Source organism: Pinus tabuliformis, chromosome 5_1 (assembly GCF_031772625.1).
Source record: "Pinus tabuliformis cultivar Carrire ecotype Pingquan chromosome 5_1, CPIR1, whole genome shotgun sequence".
In the NCBI taxonomy this organism is placed as follows: Eukaryota; Viridiplantae; Streptophyta; class Pinopsida; order Pinales; family Pinaceae; genus Pinus; species Pinus tabuliformis.
The window spans coordinates 132,676,849-132,697,885 of record NC_142305.1 but is presented as its reverse complement, the minus strand read 5'-3'; the positions used below and the strand labels follow the sequence as shown (position 1 = coordinate 132,697,885).

At 36.7% G+C, this 21,037-nt stretch overlaps 1 protein-coding gene across 1 annotated transcript; it reads right to left on the bottom strand.

Annotated features, from left to right (window-relative positions):
• Nucleotides 1–11,746: 11,746 nt before the first annotated feature.
• Nucleotides 11,747–14,890, bottom strand: LOC149163783 (uncharacterized). The gene is made up of 2 exons (XM_089431858.1): nt 12,063–14,890; nt 11,747–11,876 (listed from the first exon to the last, which is right to left on the bottom strand). Exon 1 carries the CDS (start codon nt 14,735–14,737, stop codon nt 12,281–12,283), a length of 2,457 nt encoding a protein of 818 aa, XP_089287984.1. The 5' UTR covers nt 14,738–14,890; the 3' UTR covers nt 11,747–11,876; nt 12,063–12,280.
• Between the last annotated feature and the right edge of the window lie 6,147 nt (nt 14,891–21,037).

The window sequence follows — 21,037 nt, the reverse complement described above, 5'->3', positions numbered from 1 at the left end:
CATGTAAAAATACATGTGTTAATATGTGTATGTTGCTCATGTGATGGATTGTGTGTACATGTGAATTCTATATCCTACAATATATTTGTATTGTGTATGAATGCTCTCACAAGTAACTGATAGTAGTGAAAATAATTAAATATTTATACTTAAAGGTTTAGGAACCTCACTATTATTGATTCACAACCCCCCCCCCCAAGTAATTCCTTATTCCAACAGAAGGACATTGACTCGATGCATTACTTTTTGGGATTGGAGGTGTCGTAGTATCTAGGAGAAATTTTCCATAGGCAAGGAAAGTATATAGTGGAGATCTTGAGGAGATTCAAGATGGAGGATTGCAGGCCTATGTCTACACCTATGATCACTAACATGAAGAAGTTGAGCGCTTCTGAAGGTGAACTAGTAGATCCCACACTATATAGGTAGTTGATAGGTTCCTTGATGTATCTGGCCAACACTAGGTCGGATATATGTTTTGTTGTGAATACACTTAGCTAATTCATGGTGGAACCGAGATAGGTGCATTGGGTGGTAGTGAAGCATGTGCTAAGATACCTGTGTGGGACAATATATTTTGGACTGAGGTATGTTAGAGTTGGAGGAGTGGAGCTGCAATGGTACACAAATTATGATTGGGCAGGGAGTGTGGTGGACAAAAAGTCCACATCTGGATGTTTCGGCTTGGGATCAGTTATGATCTTATGGTTCAGCAGGAAGTAGCAGTCATTGGCGCTCAGTTCAACAAAGGCAGAGTACATGGCAGCTAGTATGGCAAGTTGTGAGGCAGTGTGGCTTTACAAGATGCTTGTAGGATTATTTGATCTACAAATGGGGCCAACAGTGATACACTATGATAATTAGAGTTGCATTAAGCTCTCTGAGAATCATGTGTTTCATGATCAGTCCAAGCATATCAAAATTAAGGGTCACTTCATTAGAGGCAAGGTCTAGAGGGGTGTTGTGAGATTGCAATACATTTCTACAGAGGAGCAGCTGACAAATGTTCTCACAAAGCCTCTAATAAAGAGAAAATTTGTGAAGTATTGTGATAAGCTAAGGGTGGTGGAGAATCCCTTCCTTGCTAGGAGGGGGTGTTGATGTGAGTAGCATCAAAAGGTCTTATATAATTTCTTGGTGTCTTAGCATGTGGAAGACATTATTTGTCTCTTCTATTGATTCATGTCTTCTTTCCTATTTAACTTAAGAAAATACAATAATTAAAGTCAATTAATTATTGTGAACTATTGGGTTATTTTCTAAGGATAAATAAATTAATTATTTAAGTGACTTAGAAAGAATCTCGACCATTGATCTTCAAGATGTTTCTAGAAGGAATATTCAAGAAGTTTCTGGAAGGAAGATTCAAGATGTTTCTAGAAGGAAGATTCAATATATTTCTAGAAGGAATCTTAAAGATGTTTTTAGAAGGAAGATTCAAGATGTTTCCAGAGGGGAGCTTCGGATCAAAGATTTGGACTCAATGAAGATTATAAATGGAGGCTAGTGATGGAGGTGAAGATATAACAAAGAGCACAAATGTGTGAGTGAGTCATCATGAGAGAGAACGGTTTTCTTTGCAAAGTGAGTGGCTTAGTGACCATTGCATAGAGGAGGAGAAGTGTGAGTGGGTTTGAGAAAATCTAGGAGGGCTGAGTTGGAGGAGATTGTAGGGACAAGTTGCAGCAAGGAGATCAAGTTTATCTAGAGGAGGCTGAGTTGCTAGAGTGTTGGGGTTTTTCAGTGGCATTAGTGGCAGGGTGTAGATCAAGTTGTTGGAGGACGCAGATCTAATTGCTAGTGCTTAATTTCATCAAAGAAATTTCATCTGGAGGCAGATTTCCTTGAGGTCGATTTCCTAAGCTGAATGATTCCAAGGGAGTCGAGTTGCAAGTTCTAGATTGTATTTTTTCTTATATCTTTGTGGATCAAAACCCCCATATTTTCCAAATAATGAAGTGACAAAGAATTGTTTGTAGGTTAATTAACTTTTGCAATATATATTGATCTATCTGGTTTATTTCCGCTACATATTTTTAATTCTAGAAGTTAAAGATACCAATGATTTTATTCTTTGGTGATTCAATTATCATTTGAGTAAATAAATAATAAACTAGAGATAAATTAAATTGTTGTGAGAAACTAAATAATAAACTAGATAAATTAAATTATCTAGTAGAATATCCACAAAGTTTATAGATCATTAAGATTCAAAGATTTTGTTGAATATAAAACATTTCAGTCTTGCAAATTTAGAGAATTTTCGAGCATTAACACATTATGGTTATTATAACTATAGCAACACGCTTATGTGCCAGATACCATCTCATTAATGAGATTAGTCTCATGACAACCTTGCATTTGTAACATACATATCTTACTTGACAATGAAAGAAACATGGAACGTTTTGGAGTTGGGTATTAAGAGAGTTAATGAATGAAGAAATATTGAGTACATGGATGGAAGCTTTTGGATTTCTGGTATAGCAATACGACTACTCAATTCTAGAATTCACTTAGCTCACTCATGCAAATTGTTTCATAATTTTGAATCTGGTTATATGTTTAAATTCTTATTTATATTGTAATTCTCTATATTCGTTGACATGTTTATTTGGTTACAATTATTATTTTTTATTATTATATTGAAGCCAATGCTCCACTTCAAGATTGCCCAAAAACTAACAATGTTTATGTCATACTTGGTTGTAAAGCATCTCCTCAACACAACAAGTTTCTTCTCCATTTCTATCAATAGTTTCAACCTTTACACTAACAATGTGACAAGGATCCATAAAGCACTTTGGATGGTCTCATGCTTAAGAATGCATGAGGTTAATTATTACATGTAAGTCTCCATTGTTTTGGTTATGATGTTCATTATCGAACATGTCACCTCTATTGTCAGCATATTTCTTGCACTTAATATAGAGGCTTTGGTACATGACATTTTGTCTTTGATTTTCAACTTCACTTCTTATTTCCATAACAAAGTGCTCACTTGAAACTCTTTGGTCAAAAATGTTTATATGTGACAATAAACTAGAAAATCATAGAAATATTTCTTATTTTGGATATATCTGCTTATTTCCTTATTTATTGTTCCAAATGCACTATATATTACAAGATTTGAAGGAGGTTTCACTACTTGTTCTAAGACGCGACACTTCCTTGTGATTGTCTTTGCTCTTGTAACCAAAGAGGCCTAGCCTTCAAAATTTGTGAGTTGTTGATCCACATACAAGAGATTTTTCACTACCTATCCAAAACTATTATTGTTAGACTTGCCATTTATTTATTTCATCCTATCCTAATAACAAGAGGAATGTGAGAGGAAGCATTGGTCGAATTCATCCCTTCTTACACTTGTGGGTAGAAAATTACGTAGTTCATCTCACATGATTAACACACACTCCACTTCTAGAAGATTTCAAAGTCAAACTTGTGCCATATAGACTACTGCCAACTAAGTGGAGTAGCCAAAAGTGCTTAGAGTCCAATGGAGTAGCAAAAAGAGCATTATGAGGATCTCCCCCCAATCCCTAATAACATGAGAGACTAATAATTTCACTCTAGAATTCTTTTGTCATTGTGTAGTGAAACCCTCTCAAAGTCAAGTGATCTCTACATGACATCATCAAGCTTTGCATTGATCCCTTCATAGTGATAAACATAGACAAAGATGTCTCTTCTTCTTCACCTCTACTTTCATCTTGTGGTGTATCTAGATCTTATTACTCTCTCTATCTTAGCTCGAATCCCTTTCAAGAATCTTGGATTTCAAATTTCATTTGTGGGAGTTCCCAAGTGGATGGGCCTTGAAGACAAAAGATTATTAATTCAAATATTTTGGTATGTAATGGGCTAGACCAACCCATGCTCAAAAATCCATATTGATAAATTTATTGTTAGCAAGAATTGGCCCACACAAAATTAAGAGCTCCCTATATTATTATTATAAGTAGTGTCCTTGAGATATGGAGATTATTGTTGTTGCATTTGGAAAGGCTTCAATGACCAAAGTATGCTTTAAGTGTGATTTGCATCTTTGGAATTTATAATAAGCCTATTGGGAATGATTTACAAAAAAATGGCATACAACCTATTTTGAGTAGCCAAGGTGTTCCATAAAGTTGGGCACCTTAGATATGAGGATAAAAGAATTAAAGATTTTTGTAGTGAGGCCTCAATCACTCTATGAGTAAGACAAAGTAGAAGAAAGGACATGGTCTTCAAATAAACAACTAAAATGAATTGTCTATGGTAAAGATGTCATTAAAAAATAGCAACAATGTGTACAAACATTCAAATTTCATCCCCTTGTAGCAACTATTATTGAATAATTATTATTTCATGTGCCCTTATAGTGACTATCATGGAATGATTATTGTTTCATATGATGGCTCTCAATAATTATCATCGAAATATTATCAATTCAAGTGGATGTCATGTAACCCTTAAGGCATGGAAACATTGTTGATCTTGAGTTACTTGTATTGCACAAATATTATTTAATTACATTGTTATTCACCTCTAAAAAAGATTGCATAATTTTAAACATTAACCGACATATCTTTGTGTTTATGCAATAGTGATAATATTATCTTTATGAACTAATAATAGTTAAACCAATATATCTTTGTGTTTATACAATAATCACAGTGATACTTAAAAATTTAAAGACGAATCTTTCTTTTCATTATGCTTACCTACTTTTATGAAAATAGATACTACTTCATTACTCTCATAAAAATGAATATTCACTAGAACCTTACAGAATAGTTTAAATATTTTATAATGATTTGCTTTTTTTAATATATTTTCTTATCAATTTTATTTAACAATTTGAATGAGTGTATAAATACTTAAAATAGTTAAAAAGTTTTGTGAGTGTTGAATATCTTTATGCATTTTAAATAACGTAAAAAACTACAATTTCACTATATGACCAAGTAAATTCTAGCAATAAAAAAACATACAACAATAACTATTTACAGATTTCTTCTTGTTTCCTCTATTATGCCCATTATGCATCAAACCTGATATTAAAATTAGTGCTGAAAGGTCAACATGTCTTTGAGGCGTCGTCGAGCCATATGCAGTGGTTGATGATCCTCTGGTGAGCATTTCAAAGGTCTTCTAAGTACTGGTTTGAGTAGACCCTGGTTCTGGAGCACTTTTCTGCAGCAAGGTTGATGATTCTTACTATCTCTTCTCCGTCTCAGGTTTCTTCTAGCATTTCTCCGTTATTGCTCGCTCAGATTACATGAATTTTGGCGAACCCATCTTGCAGCGTCAACCCTTGTCACGCACAAATAAGCGAATCATTCATTGGACAAATACAAAACAGCGAATCATTGCACAAATGCACTCGGTGAGTTCACAGACCATAGTGGCCTCCACGCATTCCATTTACACAAAAGTCTATAGCAACCCATGATATAAACCTCAGACTGCAATAGACGAGGGTTTTGAAATTTGCAAACGTTGGGATCAATGGGCATGTCTACCTCGGAAATGCCCTGGCAGCCATGGACAGCCTCATTGAGGTTGCCATTATGGTTTCAAACCACTGCGAAGTGCCCACTTAGACAGTTAAGAAATGCCCCATAAAAACAAAGCTGAAGGGCACCTCATCAGTGCTATTTCAACGCATGCCAGGATCAAAATCAGCACTATTCCTGGTGGTGAAAAGGCCACTCATGCCCGAATCCTTCTTCACGATTCACACTGTGCACAACAAAAACAGAGCACGAAAAACAAGCAAATAATAACTCACTAACAAAACCAGCGTATGCATGCAGACTATCACCCTAAACCCTTATCCACGATTCACACTGTGCAGAACAAAACCAGAGCAGGACAAACAAGCAAACAATAACTCACTAACAAAACCAGAAGATGCATGCAGAGTAAAAAGATTTGACTGTTTTAGTACAAGGCTTTATTTCTAATAATAAATAATAATCTAAAAAGTTAAAACCCTTCTCGGCGATTCACACTGCAGAACAAAACCAGACCCGGAAAAACAAGCAAACAATAACTCACTAACAACACCAAAGTATGCATGCAAACTAAAAAGGGTGGACAGTTTTATTACAGGGCCCTATTGGTGTACCAGAACTCTTGTTTGTGGGATAAAGAATTTTTTTGTCAACATCGAAATTGGTATATAAAAACCTTTGTTTTTAAAAAAAACCCTCTTCCATTTAACTATTTGACCATTAAATTAAATTTTAAAAAATTTACATAATCTACCCCTTTAAATTTGAACCACATATGGTTAACAATGTAATCCAAATTAGAAATAACCAGAGTTAATAGGTGCAGATGCACGTTCCCAGCGGTGCACACTCGAAAACAGCAAAGGCAACCAAGGCAATGACTGGCCTAACTAAATTCCCTCTGAGTCGTCACCTTTTAATGCCCCACCAACTACCAGCACGTATTAGCTAACAGCCTGTAGCAACCCACGATACAAACCTCAGACTGCAATACAGAAAGGGGTTTGAAATTTGCAAAGAAGGGATCAATAGGCATCTCTACCTCCGAAATGCCCTGGCAGCCATAGACAAGGTCATTGAGGTTGCCATTAAGATTCCAAACCACTGTGAAGCGCCCACTAAGACAGATAATAACCCAAGAAAGGCAATTACAGAAACACCCCAAGAAAACGCTTGAGGCATACTAATCAGTGCTATTTCACCGCATTCCGGCATCAAAATCAGCACTACTCCCCCAGAGGTCAAAAGGCCAATCTCACCCTAAAGTTTAAACCCTTCTCTATATGATTCACACTATGCAGAATAAAACCAGAGCAGGAAAACTAGCAAGCAATAACTCGCTAATAAAACCAGAGCATGCAGGTAGCCTAAACGGAGGTTAAACGGGGGTTGACTGTTCCCGTATAAAGTTTTATTTGTAATAATAAATAATAATTTAAAATTTTATTTATAATAATAAATAATAATTTAATTTTAAGGTTATAATCAAGTCAGACACAAAATTAGTGCATTAGTTTTCTGGTTTGTGACACAAAAAATTTCTTTTACACATCAATTTGACTGCCAAGCCACACACCAAATCAGTATAGAATCTTTTTTGTTTGTGAAATAAAAAAAAACTTTTTCATACAGCAATTTCACTATTTAAATCTACAGAAATATACATACTTTATCTCTTTGAATTTGAAGATATAAACTTTTAAAAAATATACATATTCTTAACCATATAATCCAACATAAAAATAACCCTGTGATATGCAAGTGATATACATTCCCACTGCCAGGGGAACAAATAGCGATGCACACTCCAAAACATCAAAGTAATGACTGGCCTAAACAAATACACTCGGATGTGTGCCAAATCACCACCTTTTATACCCCTCCAATTACCAGCGTGCATTCCCTAAATTGGTGGCATCCCCCTCATCCACGGCGGTACAGTTGACTGGGAAATCTAAGTGCCCAACTAACAACCACTCTTAAGGGTACCACGCTACTGGTCCCCCTCCCCTAATCCTCTCAAAATTATCAACTATATATTGCTAAGGCACACCACACAATTTTTAAACCAACCGACTAAAGATAAAGTGAAATCAAGCATGGGCATATGTAAACACCCATCTAATAGTCGAAGTATTTAGGCAACAATTCTGTTTTAGACTGGTACAGGGATCCAAACAAATCCTTTGAGAACGCTTCGATTGTATATAGAAGGCTCTTACAAAAGCTTTCCCTTCTGTCGGAAGCTGAGTTGTTTGGAGGATTGGGAATGGACGATCCATTTGTATCGGAGTCGACTCTTGGCCAGGTGCGGGTGGATTTTACAGCATTTCTCAGAATTGCATTAGACTTCCACATAAAGCAGGGACCTACGTCTCAGCCGATGCCAAATCTCCTTTTGACGTTGCTTGGGAAACTGGGCTTGGAAATTATTGAGTTGAGTTGCCCAAGTATAATTTACAAAAATAATAATGGCAAATAAACAAGATAACAGAATAATCAAATGTAAAGATTGACAGAGTGTTCTACTTAGTAAAACCTTTTTTGTGAGGGAAATATCACAGGGTTTATTCAAGGGAGATTTACAACAGGCATACATTATCTAACCATTCAACCCACTTTCCATTTGTTTTATCATTTATGTTTTTCATGTTGTCTCTATAAGTTTACATGGATAAATAAAACCTGTCAAATTTTTTCTAAATCCATCCACAATTTTTAAAGCAGTTACATAGGAAACTTTTTACATAAAACAAAAAAGTTTCTTTATGTTTTTCCAAAAACTTAAATTAGAAAAAGCAAACTAACCCAAAAGAACCCATCTTAACTCTTACCCCAAAATATAGAGAAATAATTAAAAACTTCTAACCAAATTCCATAATTAATCTATCTCTCCCGCAACCAGAGACTTCAGAATGGAGTGTGTATATCAGATTGTTGGTTTCTTCCCTTATCCGTCTTGTACATGACGATCCAGACCGGTTGATCTGGTCAAAAACCCATCCTCCGCTGAATACACCGCAAATCTGGATTATAAAGCTTATTTTGATAATAATCTTGTACCCAGAAATGGTGGTGCTTCTTCATTTGAAAACATTATTGTCCACTTAAATTCAAATTGACTATTTGGTTAGCCCTGAGCAAGAAATTGTTCATGTGGGACATTCTTTCTAAAGGAGGGTGGTCTGGTCCTCACGGTTGTGTTCTCAGCAAAACTGAATGTGAAACTCTTTCTCACGTATTTATATTTTTTCAGAGTTTAGGTTTTTATGAGATGAGTAATAAGATACTTCCAGATCTATCGCATTATATTTTTGTGTCATATTTCGAGTCAACAAGTGTCTTGATGATGAGTCACACTTGCTGGCACAAAAAAATCGGATAAAAACATAGTATAATGGATCAGATCCAACAGTGTCTTGTCAATATTTATATCTCACCCATATACACAATGGATAGTTATATCTCACCCATATACACAAAGAACATGGAACTCACTAGCCTGGGTATTTAATACTTCTTCAGCGGGCTGGAATAATCTATCCCTTGAAGATTGAACTAGGGAATGGAAACAGAACGATTATGTTCAAAGCTTAAAGGCACTCCCTGCTATTTTTGTGCACAACATTTGGTGGGCTCATAATCAGGTTACCTTCCACAATAAACACATTCCTCCTGAGATCACAAGCGGAATCATAGAGAAGATGGGTAAAGATGTTAATTTTGGCAGCTCAAAGACAAATTTTCTCCTTTGGACCAACTTCCTGATGGAAGAAAGACCCTTACTAGTCCTTGGCAGAATTTAATTTGATTAAGGAAAAATATATTTTAATATGGAAACCCATGTGCAAAAAAATGACAGGTTGACCCAAAAGGAAATTGGACACTCTTGGATGGCTATAAATACGAGTCAAATGACCCTTATTTGAAGGTCATCAATCATTCTTCTTTCTTTGGTTTGGCTCGCACAGGTCTGAAATTGGTTTGCTGGGAAATTCATTTGCAAAAGTCTGAAATCGCAGGGCCTAAGCTCGCACATACGGATTAGGGTTTTTGGTTGACATTGGATACTTTCCACTGCAACCGCATGCACACAAGCTTCTGCATGCGGCTGGAATGTTTCAGTTGCACGCATATCTCTCTCTGTGCAATTGGAAACTAGGGTTGCATTTGACAGTTGACCGTAGATTTCGACAATTGACCACAAAAATTGATAGGTGACTGCAAGCTTCTGAATCATGATTTTGATTAGTATTAGTATTGGGTTCATTTTGGGGATATTGTTTGATTGGTTTCGTTGGATAGTCTTGTGAATAAAGAAATTGATCATTGTACTCTCTCTTTGTTGAAACATTCAATGACAATCTAATAAGAAGAAGAATTTGAAAGGGTTTCCCCCTGTGGAGTTTTGCCCTGGTCTCCGACCAATCCTAGTGTCTCTATGTGCAAATATTTTTTTTCTATTGTTCTTTTATTTTCTGCTACATTGATGATGATGATATTATTCTTTTTATATAATTGCATATATTGTTAATGATGTTATGATATTGTGGAGTGAATTAAATATGTAAATAATGAAATGCAGTTATCTATGAGCAAAAAACAATATAAACCTAAAAAAAATTAACAAAAAAATTCTACATCAATACAAAGAGAAAGAAATTTTATGTGCTGGTAATGCCAGATCTAAATAGAGAGATCAAAAAACAATATAAACCTTTAAAAAAATAACAAAAGAATTCTACATCGATACAAAGAGAGAAATTTTATGTGCTGGTAATGCCAGATCTAGATAGAGAGATTCCTTTCTACATCGATACAAAGAGAGAAAAGAGAGAAATTTTATGTGCTGGTAATGCCAAATCTGGATAGAGAGATTCCTTGGGGCCTCTTCGATGGTGCCAGCCAGCACTGAGATGTGGTGTAGGAAGAGTTATTTATATCAACCAACATCATCATTATCTTCTCCGGTATGCTCCTGGACGTGGTTCAAACAGTAAAGCTGAATTTATAAGTTTATGGGTCCTTTTGGACACTGCTAGACATTTTGGTTTGAGCAAAGCTGAAGATTCGAAGCTCGTCATTGACTGGGAAAATAATAATGCAGGGATTAATGTTCCAAACATAAAGCATATTCTTCTCATATTCTTCTCAGGGAGATCTCTACAGAAATGGGGCTGTCTGAATGGAGTCAATGGATATCTTATACTCACATATACCGAGAGTTGAACCAGCAAGCAGACAAACTTTGTAAAGAGGCATTACAATTTCCAGCGGTATTATTTCGTCAATATGAATTATGGGGTGATCCAGAAATCAATAAAATAATATTCCACTTATAAGTTTTCCAAAAATTCAGTCTTTTATGATAGAACAAATGAACCGAGGTAAAATGTTGCAGAACTTTGTTTTCAGTTTTTACAGTTTATTTATTAATAAAGCTTTAAAGCTTTATTGAACCAGTCCCTTGGGACCGCAAAATGTATATTTCGATATGAAATATAATTTTTTTTCTTTGTGGAAAAAAACACTCAAACACACATCTAACACCAGATTCCAAGACATAGGAACATAAAATACCAAATATTTTATTATTTGTTGAAATCAGTAACAAAGAAGAATAATTTTGTTTATTCCATATGTAAATTTGTAAACCTAACATGATATAAATACAAAATGAAATCGAAACCCAGATAGAATGAAGAACTGTACATACAGTGTACATAATTTGGTATGTTAAAACACAAAATATCAAATATTTTAGTATCTCATGATATCAGTAATTTAGAATACATTTGATAGAAGCACGAAGTGAAATAAAATTCCAAAATGGAATTAATCATTGTAAATACAATACAGAATTTGGCATTGCACAAATGTACATAAAATACGAGGCGGTGAAAAACTGCACATTAAGATAAGATTGTTGAGAGAATAAAGGTAGTCCTGGATATAAAAACAGTCTATTTTCCTGCTATGGCATTCCTCAGTGCTCACTTAAGAATGCTAATTATAATAATACTCTAGGGCCAAAAATTCAATGAACCATGTGCCCTAAATACATAATTAATGATGATGCCTCATCTTTTCCTTGCTTGTCCAGCCTATGTATTTATTAATTAATTTATGCATTTCCACTTCCGTTGTAATAACAAATATTTTCTACTTGCTGAAGATAAATTATAGAAAATACTAACATCATAAAGGTTTTGCAGTGCTGCACAGGGCATGCACCCTATGCAACTACCCAATGGTTGACGTAGTTTCCTCCACGGTAAACGCATCTACACAAGTACTTTCCAGGTACGGCATTCTCCAGGAAATGGACGGATAAAGCCTTAGCCCGCCTTCGTTCGAAACACCCTTCACTTTCTACAGTGCAAAAAGCCATCAATAATCAATATGAAAGTGCTGCCATAGCAGAGTTTATACTTGGCTACATTGCTTGAGTTTTGAATGGATTTCCACATTATGTGACAGGAAATGTCACCTATTTTGAATTCCTAACAATGATTAATCAACAATTCAGAATAAGCTCACTAGAGTTCGGGAAATTACCATCAATGGAAGTGTCTATAAAAAAAGTAAATGTGATTGTAATGAGGTTGTGACCCCTTGCAACATTCTTTGGAGCACCTTGTAATAACGGCTCTGAAATATAACGAGATTAGAATGGCAACCCTTCTGTCATTTCTCAGAGCACCTTTCTGCCTCCTGGAACTGTACTTTCGTTACAGAGGCCATTATTTACTGCTGAATATATCACATGGTCAGTGTCAAACCTTTTTTAAGATCTTATGGAATAGTTTCTTAGCCTCTTTGGGAATACTTTCCTTGCATAATCCATCCATGAGGGTGGTATATGTAATACTATTAGGGACATGACCGCTATCATTCATCTGTTGAAATAATTTTATTGCCTCCCTAAATTTACTAGCATGACAGAGTCCACCTATCAATGTGTTGTATGTAACAACATCAGGGCTTAGACCCTGCTTTGGAATCTCATGGAAGATCAGTTGAGCTGCCTCTATTTTGCGAAGCTTGCAGAACCCATCTATTAATGTATTATAGGTAACTACGTTAGGCTCGCAACCTTTCTTCAACATGTCTTGAAAGAGTTCCCTGGCCTTCTCCATGTTACCCACTTTGCAAAACCCATTTATAAGTGTATTGTATGTAATTTCGTTAGGCTCAAGGCCTATTTGCACCATAACATCTAACAGTCCGTGAGCTTGTTCTTGCTTGCCTTCTTTGCAGAGGCCATGAATAAAAGCATTGTATGTGATCACATCGGGAGTATACCCCTTATCCAACATCTCATTAAGCATTTTGGTGGCCTCTTGCAACTGTCCTTCCTTGCAGAGTCCATCTATTATTACAGTATAGGTGACTGGGCCAGGCCTGCAACCTTTCTCCAACATGTCTGGAAGAAGCTCTCTGGCCTTCTCCACATTACCCGTCTTGCAAAACCCATTTATAAGCATATTGTATGTGATTTCATTAGGCTGGTGGCCTATTTGCATCATAACATCTAACAGCCCGAGAGCTTGTTGAAGCTTGCCTTTTTTGCAGAGACCATCAATAAAAGCATTGTATGTGATCACATTGGGGGTATACCCCTTATCCAACATCTCATGAAGCATTTCGGTGGCCTCTTGCAATTGTCCGTCCTTGCAGAATTTATCTATTAATGCATTATAGATAACCACATCAGCCCTGTAACCTTTCTCCAACATGTTCCGGAGGAGCTCCCTGGCCTTCTCCAGATTACCCACCTTGCAAAATCGATTTATCAGTGTAGTGTATGTTATTTCATCAGGTTGATGGCCTGTTTGCACCATAACATCTAACAGCCCAAGAGCTTGTTGAAGCTTGCCTTCTTTGCAGAGACCATCAATAAAAACATTGTACGTGATCACATTGGGAGTACACCCATTATCCAACATTTCATGAAACATTTTGGTGGCCTCTTGCAATTGTCCTTCCTTGCAGAATCCATCTATAAATGCAGTATAGATAACTACGTCAGCGCTGCAACCTTTCTTCAACATGCATTGAAGGAGCTCCTTCGCCTTCTCTACATTACCCACCTTGCAAAACCTATTTATGAGTGGACTGTATGCGATTCCATCAGGTTGATGGCCCATTTGCACCATAACATCTAATAGCGCAATAGCTTGTTGAAGTTTGCCTTCTTTGAAGAAAACATGAATAAATGCATTGCATGTGATCACATTTGGAGTGTAGCCCTTGTTCAGCATCTCGTTTAGCATCATGGTGGCATCATGCAACCGCCCTTCCTTGCAGAGACTATCAATAAACACATTGAATGTGACAACATCAGGACATATGTTTCTGTTGGGCATTTCGTAGAAGAGCTTTCTAGCTTCCTCCAACTTGCCTTCCTTGCAAAGACCATCGATCAGAGTATTGTATGTAATGACATTGGGATTATAACCATTTTGTAGCATCTCATACAGTAGTCTCTTGGCCTCTTGAAGCTTACCTTCTTTGCATAGTCCATCCATAAGAGTGCTCAGTGTGATTGTGTTAGGCTCATGACCTTTCTGCAGCATAACAGCCAACAAACCGAATGCCTCGTGGGTTTTCCCTGTCTTGCAGAGGCCATCTATTAGGGTATTATACGTAACAACATTAGTAACTTGTTCTTTGCCTACTATTTGATTGAAAAGGTTGACAGCCTCCTCTATTCTGCCCTCCCTGCAAAACCCTTTCATGAGGGTGTTGAAGGTAAAGACATCTGGAACATACCCATTTGCTTCCATTTCATTAAACACTTTGAATGCATAATCCATGCTACCTGTTTGGCAGTGGCAATTGATAACAATATTCAAAATTGTGACATCTGGAACAATACCTGCTTCAATCATAACTCTGTAAACAGAGAATGCTAGCTCATGTCGATTCCCTCGGGCTAGGTTACTCAACAAAATGGCGCACGTCGTGAGAGACGGAATGGATTCAGCTGAAAGAAGGATATGGTTGAAGGTCTCCACCGCCTCTGGAAGCCTGTTGGTGTAACACAATCTTCTAATGCGCTTCTCTGCATTGCCATAGGAATTGTAAGAGGAGTGTGCTGTGCCAGGGGAAGAGAATCTTTTGACAGGGAAAATGATATTGGCGTTATGCTTATTGTTGTTGCTATTTGGGGAATGATGAGGAGGCGGATGAGGAATAACAGGAAGTGAAATCTTTGAAACGGAAAGCATCGTGAGCAGATTCAGATGGAGATTGAGAATAGTTGGAGTCTATCTGTATGAAACAGCTCTCAAGACTTAAAGTGGAACCTGTTGCCCTATTCCTGTGTAAGGATATCTTGTGCTCTATCAACGGCACATATCTTCAGTCACTCATTCGTTGGTATCCTCTCCGCTCAATAAAGTTGTTTGCAACGACAAATCTTTATCTGGTTAGATTTATCTTGTTAGATAAACTTGACCCTATGGTGGAGTTAGGATATGTCAACTGTTATGGTTAGCAGTTGTGGTTTTGGACACCTAGTATTGGTGACTCATGATATTACATGTAGTTGAAGTCCTTAAAAGGCTTGTGTACTCTTTATTGTAGGAAGCCATGGTTGAGAGTCAAAGCTTAGGTTGTTGGCCAGCTTGGTTGTGTTTTAGCCAAAGACAATAATAGATCTATTGTTGGTTGGTTTTTTTCCCAATTGGGGTTTTCTAGATAATCATGGTGTATATGGTTTGAATGTGTGTTTCTTTATTGTTATATTTATTTCTCTTGAACCCTAACAAGTGGTATTGGAGCTCTGGTTGGCAAGGACCCTGGCTAGCTGTTCGAAATGTTCCCATCGACGAAGTAGTGGTGCTGGTTGAAACAATAGCTCGTTGCACAAACCAATAGTGTCTATTGAGTGATGGTTCGATGAGGAGCAAGAAGAAAATGAAGTCTTAAGCCTTTGCCAAGGCCTGGGAATATTTTTTGGAAGTTTAAATTAAATTTTGAAAGTTTAAATTAGATTTTGAGGTCATGGTGGAGGCGTGCACCCTGGACTAAAACGCCCTGCTAGAGATATCAACAAAAGACAAGGAAAAGTCAGCAAAGATCTGCACTTCAGAATTTAGTGTTGAATAGCGAAGGGTAAGTAAGTCTGACATGAGAATAGAAAAATAGTTTTGCAGTAACATTGGGTTATTGCTAGTTCGAGTTATGGGCGACGAAAAGTCATTCCTCGTGATGTTGAGTTATGGGCGAGGAAAAGTTGTTTCTCGTGATGCCTCTGAGTCGAGTCCTTTGGGGAGTGTTGCGTGGAATCTCCCTTTCGTAGTCTTAGATACCAGAATTTAAACAAGTGGCACTAATGAAGGTTCTTCTCATATAAAAATGTTTGTTAAAGGAGTAAGCAGTTCTGTTTTGGAATGCAAATCACTGGATATGAAAATGGTATGTCATGTTGCCTACTTCCAGGTTGCATTTGAATCCAATCCATGAGCGGTGGTTTGCTTGACCAAGAAATTGATGAGTTGAGAATTGCGTCAAAGGTCAAGAGGAGTTGGTGGCTAGAATTGTTCGAGGTGCAACGGAAGTTGTCACCAAATGACAACAGAACAAGGAGGTGTGATAAGGTGACTTGTATCGTTTGTGAGTACTGCAAGAAGCAGAAGTCAGAACAATGGAAGAGCATGGTTCTCCTGCCTCCTGCTGCCATCTAAAGCCACACCAGCGATTGTGGGTGACGAAAAAACAAAAGGTCCAGCATATCAGCATTCTGGAACTGTTGTTCAAAGCCATGGTCGAGAGAGAGCCGATTGGAAAAGAACCCTGCCCACCGAGATAGGAAGTAGCATTGTGCCAGAGGAGTTCGTTCCTCCGCCCCGGGAGAACCCAAGGGATGAGATCTGGGCAGTGTCGGATGAAATCATGTGGGAAATTTCTGCATGGAAGAAGTACCCTCAGGTCCACAATGGCGAGGGGAGGAGCATGGACATGGCAATCTGGTCTGCACCATTTCCGTCAGCTTATTTCATTAGGGTATAACTGATAGCCCACCCGCGCTCTCCCTCTATTTGATTTCCTCATAACCAAAGGATGAGGAGGGGTTCAGTAGAGGTGTGTCTCTGTCATTGTGGAGTTATAAAAAATTTCATATTTTTCTTTTTAATAAAAATTTAGTTACAAGAGAAAGGTTAAATAGTGGGATAGGAGTCTTATAGGGTGAAATGCATGGTTAAACTTGTAGCAATTCAAGTTGTGTGTGGGTCAAGATAGCAACAAAATAAAAATAAAATGAAAATTTTCATGTAAATAGGTATACGACTGTAAGACCTGGTAAGGCATGCATACCCCAGTGAATCACTGGTAAAGTCTGAATGTTCACTTGGGTGATATGGGGATGCATGTGGTAGTATGATGAAGCATGTTGAACTAGGATAACTTGTGAGATTATCAAATACCCTGACGTTGACTGGGTAGGGCCTGGAGGTGAGTGGTGGTTGGCTCACTTGGCAAATTTGGCTAGATTAGGCCAAGGAAGACCCAAAGTCAAGTTTAAAGGGGGGATTGCTAGATAAACTTGACCCTATGGTGGAGTTGAGGTTATGTCAACAATTATGGTTAATAGTTGTGGTTTTGGGCACCTAGTATTGGTGACTCATGGTATTGAGCTCATGGTATTACATGTAGTTGAAGCCCTTAAAAGGCTTGTGTATTCTCCATTGTAGGGAGCCATGGTTGAGCGGTGAAAGCTCAGGTTGTTGGCCAAGGACAATAATAGATCTATTGTTGGTTGGTTTTTCCCAAATTGGGGTTTTCCAGATAATCATGGTGTACATGGTTTGAATGTGTGTTTCTTGATTGTTATATTTATTTCTTTTGAACACTAACATATCTTATCTTCCCACCGTGCACATAAAGTTGTTCATCTTTGAACAACTTTGCCAATATTTCTTTGAACATTTTCACATCCACAAATGTTTTCAATTCTGCCTTCAAACTGGCCTACCGCCCAGTCCATTTTCACGTTGGTTGTATCATGGGAGCTTAAATTTTTACCAATTCCAATTCTAAGATATATATCTGGAAAGACATACACTTGAATGTTAAATGTGAAAAAGTAAACATAAAGGCTTATCTTTCTAAAGTTTTATTTTTTATTTCCTTTGTACTTTCTTGTTTAAAACATTTGATTTTGTACCCAAGTCCATGTAAGGGATCAATAGTTTGGAAGCCCTAAACTCTAACAACAAGAATGAGGCACGGACAGGGTTTGCAACATATGGCTTTTTGAGGAATTTGAGGGGCTGAAGTTGTTGGAATTGAGTGGAGAAAGGAATGGTTTAAGTTGGGGAATGAGACAATGTTCCTCTGGTCTTCCAGTCGTGTTTTGAGTTTTGCTCTTTTATCCCGCCCCGTGAAGGTTGAAAACTCCTATCACCAGTCCCAAGGATTTCCCGTCTTCTGGTGTTATGTAACCATATCACAAAAACATAAGAAGATATAGATTAACAACTTGAAAATAAGCCTATTTGAGGAGGCAGTCTCCTTTTACATCACATAAATGAACAATTTTTGGATTATACAAATGACAAGGCCTCCTTGGTATATATAAGAGTCTAAAGGGTCATAATATAATCAAGGCCTACATAACAATAATAATGTAAGGGCACAACAATAACAATTGTGGGTTTCTATAGGGCACAACGATAATAATATGGGGGCTACATGAGGCACAACAATAATAATATGGGGGATGTACTAGTATTATAGGGACTTAACTTACACTAGTGGGGTTTTAATTGTCTCAACTTTATTTTGTTGGCAAATCAAATATTCTGCCACACTTTTGTATATCAAATTTAAGGTCATCCCAAAAGAATTCTTCTTAACCTAGTAATAATTTATTAAAAATCTTCAGTGCCCTCCTAAATGAGAAGTGTGCAATTCCAAAAGAATCTTTTGTTTGAGTTGGGAGCTCTTACATAGATATAAGTGATCTTTGTACCATAATGAATCATTTTTCCAGATAAATGTATCAAATGTACTGAGATCTTTCTGCAATTTTTGAATGAGTGTACACACCTCTTCATCATTCTCCCATTCATCCCTTGCTTCAGTATCCAATTAGGTTGGATAATAGAAATGGTATAGAGCGATGCTTCCACATCTTCATCCTTTCTTGCGAGTGCATCTGCAACAATATTTTTCTTCCTTTTTTGTAGATGATTTCGAAGTCATAACCCAACATTTTTGTTACCCATTTTTGTTGCTCTTCTGAAGATAATTTTGTTCCAAAAAATATTTAAGATTATCGTGATTTGTTTTTACCTTGAAGTGTCTTCCCATTAGGTAAGGGCGACATTGCTTAAAGACTTGTAGTATTGTCAACACTTCCTTCTCATAAATAGGTTTGTGTAAATACTTTCCTTTCATTGGATGACTTTCAAAAACAATGGGTCTTCCTTCTTGCATTTAAACAACACCAATTCCATTTCTTGAGGCATCACATTCCACAATAAAGGTTTTTATGAAGTCTAGTGTAGCTAAGACTAGAGCTTGACAAATTGCCTCTTTAAGATGTTCAAAGGCCTTAGTTGCTTATGGAGTCCAAAAAAATGCATCTTTCTTCAGTAATGTTGTTAGAGGTGTTGTTATTTTCCCATAATCCTTAACAAATTTGCAATAATACCCTGTCAACCTGTGAAATCCTCAAAGATTCTTTAGGGTTGTGGGGATTTTTCATTAGAGCCACCTTTCTTTCCAGCTATCTACGTGGCATATTTTTCTGCCAGAGATAAATCGTATTGTTTGTAATTAGGCTAATAATACACTGTCGTTTTTAGCAACATTTTTGTAATTATTTTGTATAAATACTTCATTGTTTGAAGTATTAAGGGTTGATTTCTGAATGTAATTTCTTCTGCATACTGTAATTTTTCAAAGCACTAGAGCATCAATAATACAAGGACCTTTCGCAAGATTCATGTGGTGTACCAAATGGTGATGTGTTTCTATCGTTTATTTGTTTAAACATTGTTTTTCTTTCTTTGTTATTCTGAAATCTCAATTATTTAACAGAAACTGTGATTAATGGGATTTGTTATTTAGAGCACCCTATTTTGGTTGTTAATAATTTCCATGTTTTCCACTGAAGTCAAATTAAGGAATTCTTAATTGCTCCTTAATTTCTATTGAGCCTTACATCTCTGCTACTTCAAAATCCATTTAAATTCTAAAAGATCGAAATAGTGCAACCTAGCTTGCCCTGTGAAAACTCCTCTAAAATTTGATGCCAAATTCAGTTTAATCTGTAGACTGCATAGCCCAATGGAATTAGGACAGTTTAATCAACTAAACCTTTCAAACAAAACAATTAGTACACTCATAACTAGCCTAAAATTTACATAAAAGAAAACTAAATATTACAGAGAGATCCTTCTCTGAAGCTTGCAAGGCTAGATCCCAACTTCCAAAGTAGTTTTGATGTTGTCCTATGTGTTTACTCCCTCAACCTCAAAAATTTAGAACGACAATAGTTGCCATAATTTTGTTTCCAACTTTTCTTGCCACCCTAAATGCATTTTGCAATGAATTAGGTTCCCAAGGGCAAACCTCATGTTGGATGTTATCTTTTAAAGTCCCTATGAGACATTAATCATGTGCTCCTCTAGGATATTAGTTACCTTGATATTCATTCTTTGGAAGTCCTCAATGTGCTTTTCCATTGAACTTTTTTGTATGAGATTTATCAATTGGCTAAAGAAGGTATTTCTCTTTGTATCCTCATAATGTGCTATCAATTCCTCCGTAAAAAGTGTCCAAGTGATAATTGATTTATGAGAAAAAAGCCAGTGATACCACACAAACTAATTGGGTTCTAAATATAAAGATGCATTGTGTATCTTTTTTGTGTATGACACATCATGTAGATCAAAGAATTGCTCCATCTGTAATATCCATGTTATTGGATCATTGCCATCAAAATTCCTCATCGATCTTTGGAATATGGTCAATCTTCATCCCTAGATTAGAGTCTCTAAAATCATGATTCACATTCATTTTGTTCTCATCATGAGTTTCATGGACTATTGGCGTTATGGCTAATGTGTTGTCCTAGATAGCAACACGCTTGTCAAATATGTCGTTGATGTCAAGTTGGTTACAATATGATGATTATGGAAATATTGCAGACGACATGTTTGATGGTACATATATTACAGAGGATATGAAAGAGAAATTGGCAATTTAGCTATAGAATGAATGAAAATTGTGAAGGTTGAAAAGTATACATGACCCCTGTGAAGAAGAGTCACGTACATATGCAGGTTATGTGAACAAAATTGGGTACATAATCCGAACCATGGAAAATAGGAAACCAAGAGTCATTACTATGGTAATTGCCCATAGTATTGTGTCGACAATTTCTATTTGATCATTTCAAACGAATACCAACAACATTACCAAGGGATTTTCTTGTGGTATTAGCAAAGGAAAAAGCTATATAAAAAGAAGGAGATCAAGGATCTCCTTGTGCAATGTAATTGATTATTCATGTG

Bases quoted from the DNA above. Each gene is read 5' to 3' on its own strand.
- LOC149163783 (XM_089431858.1), bottom strand. From the start codon at position 14,737: ATGCTTTCCGTTTCAAAGATTTCACTTCCTGTTATTCCTCATCCGCCT.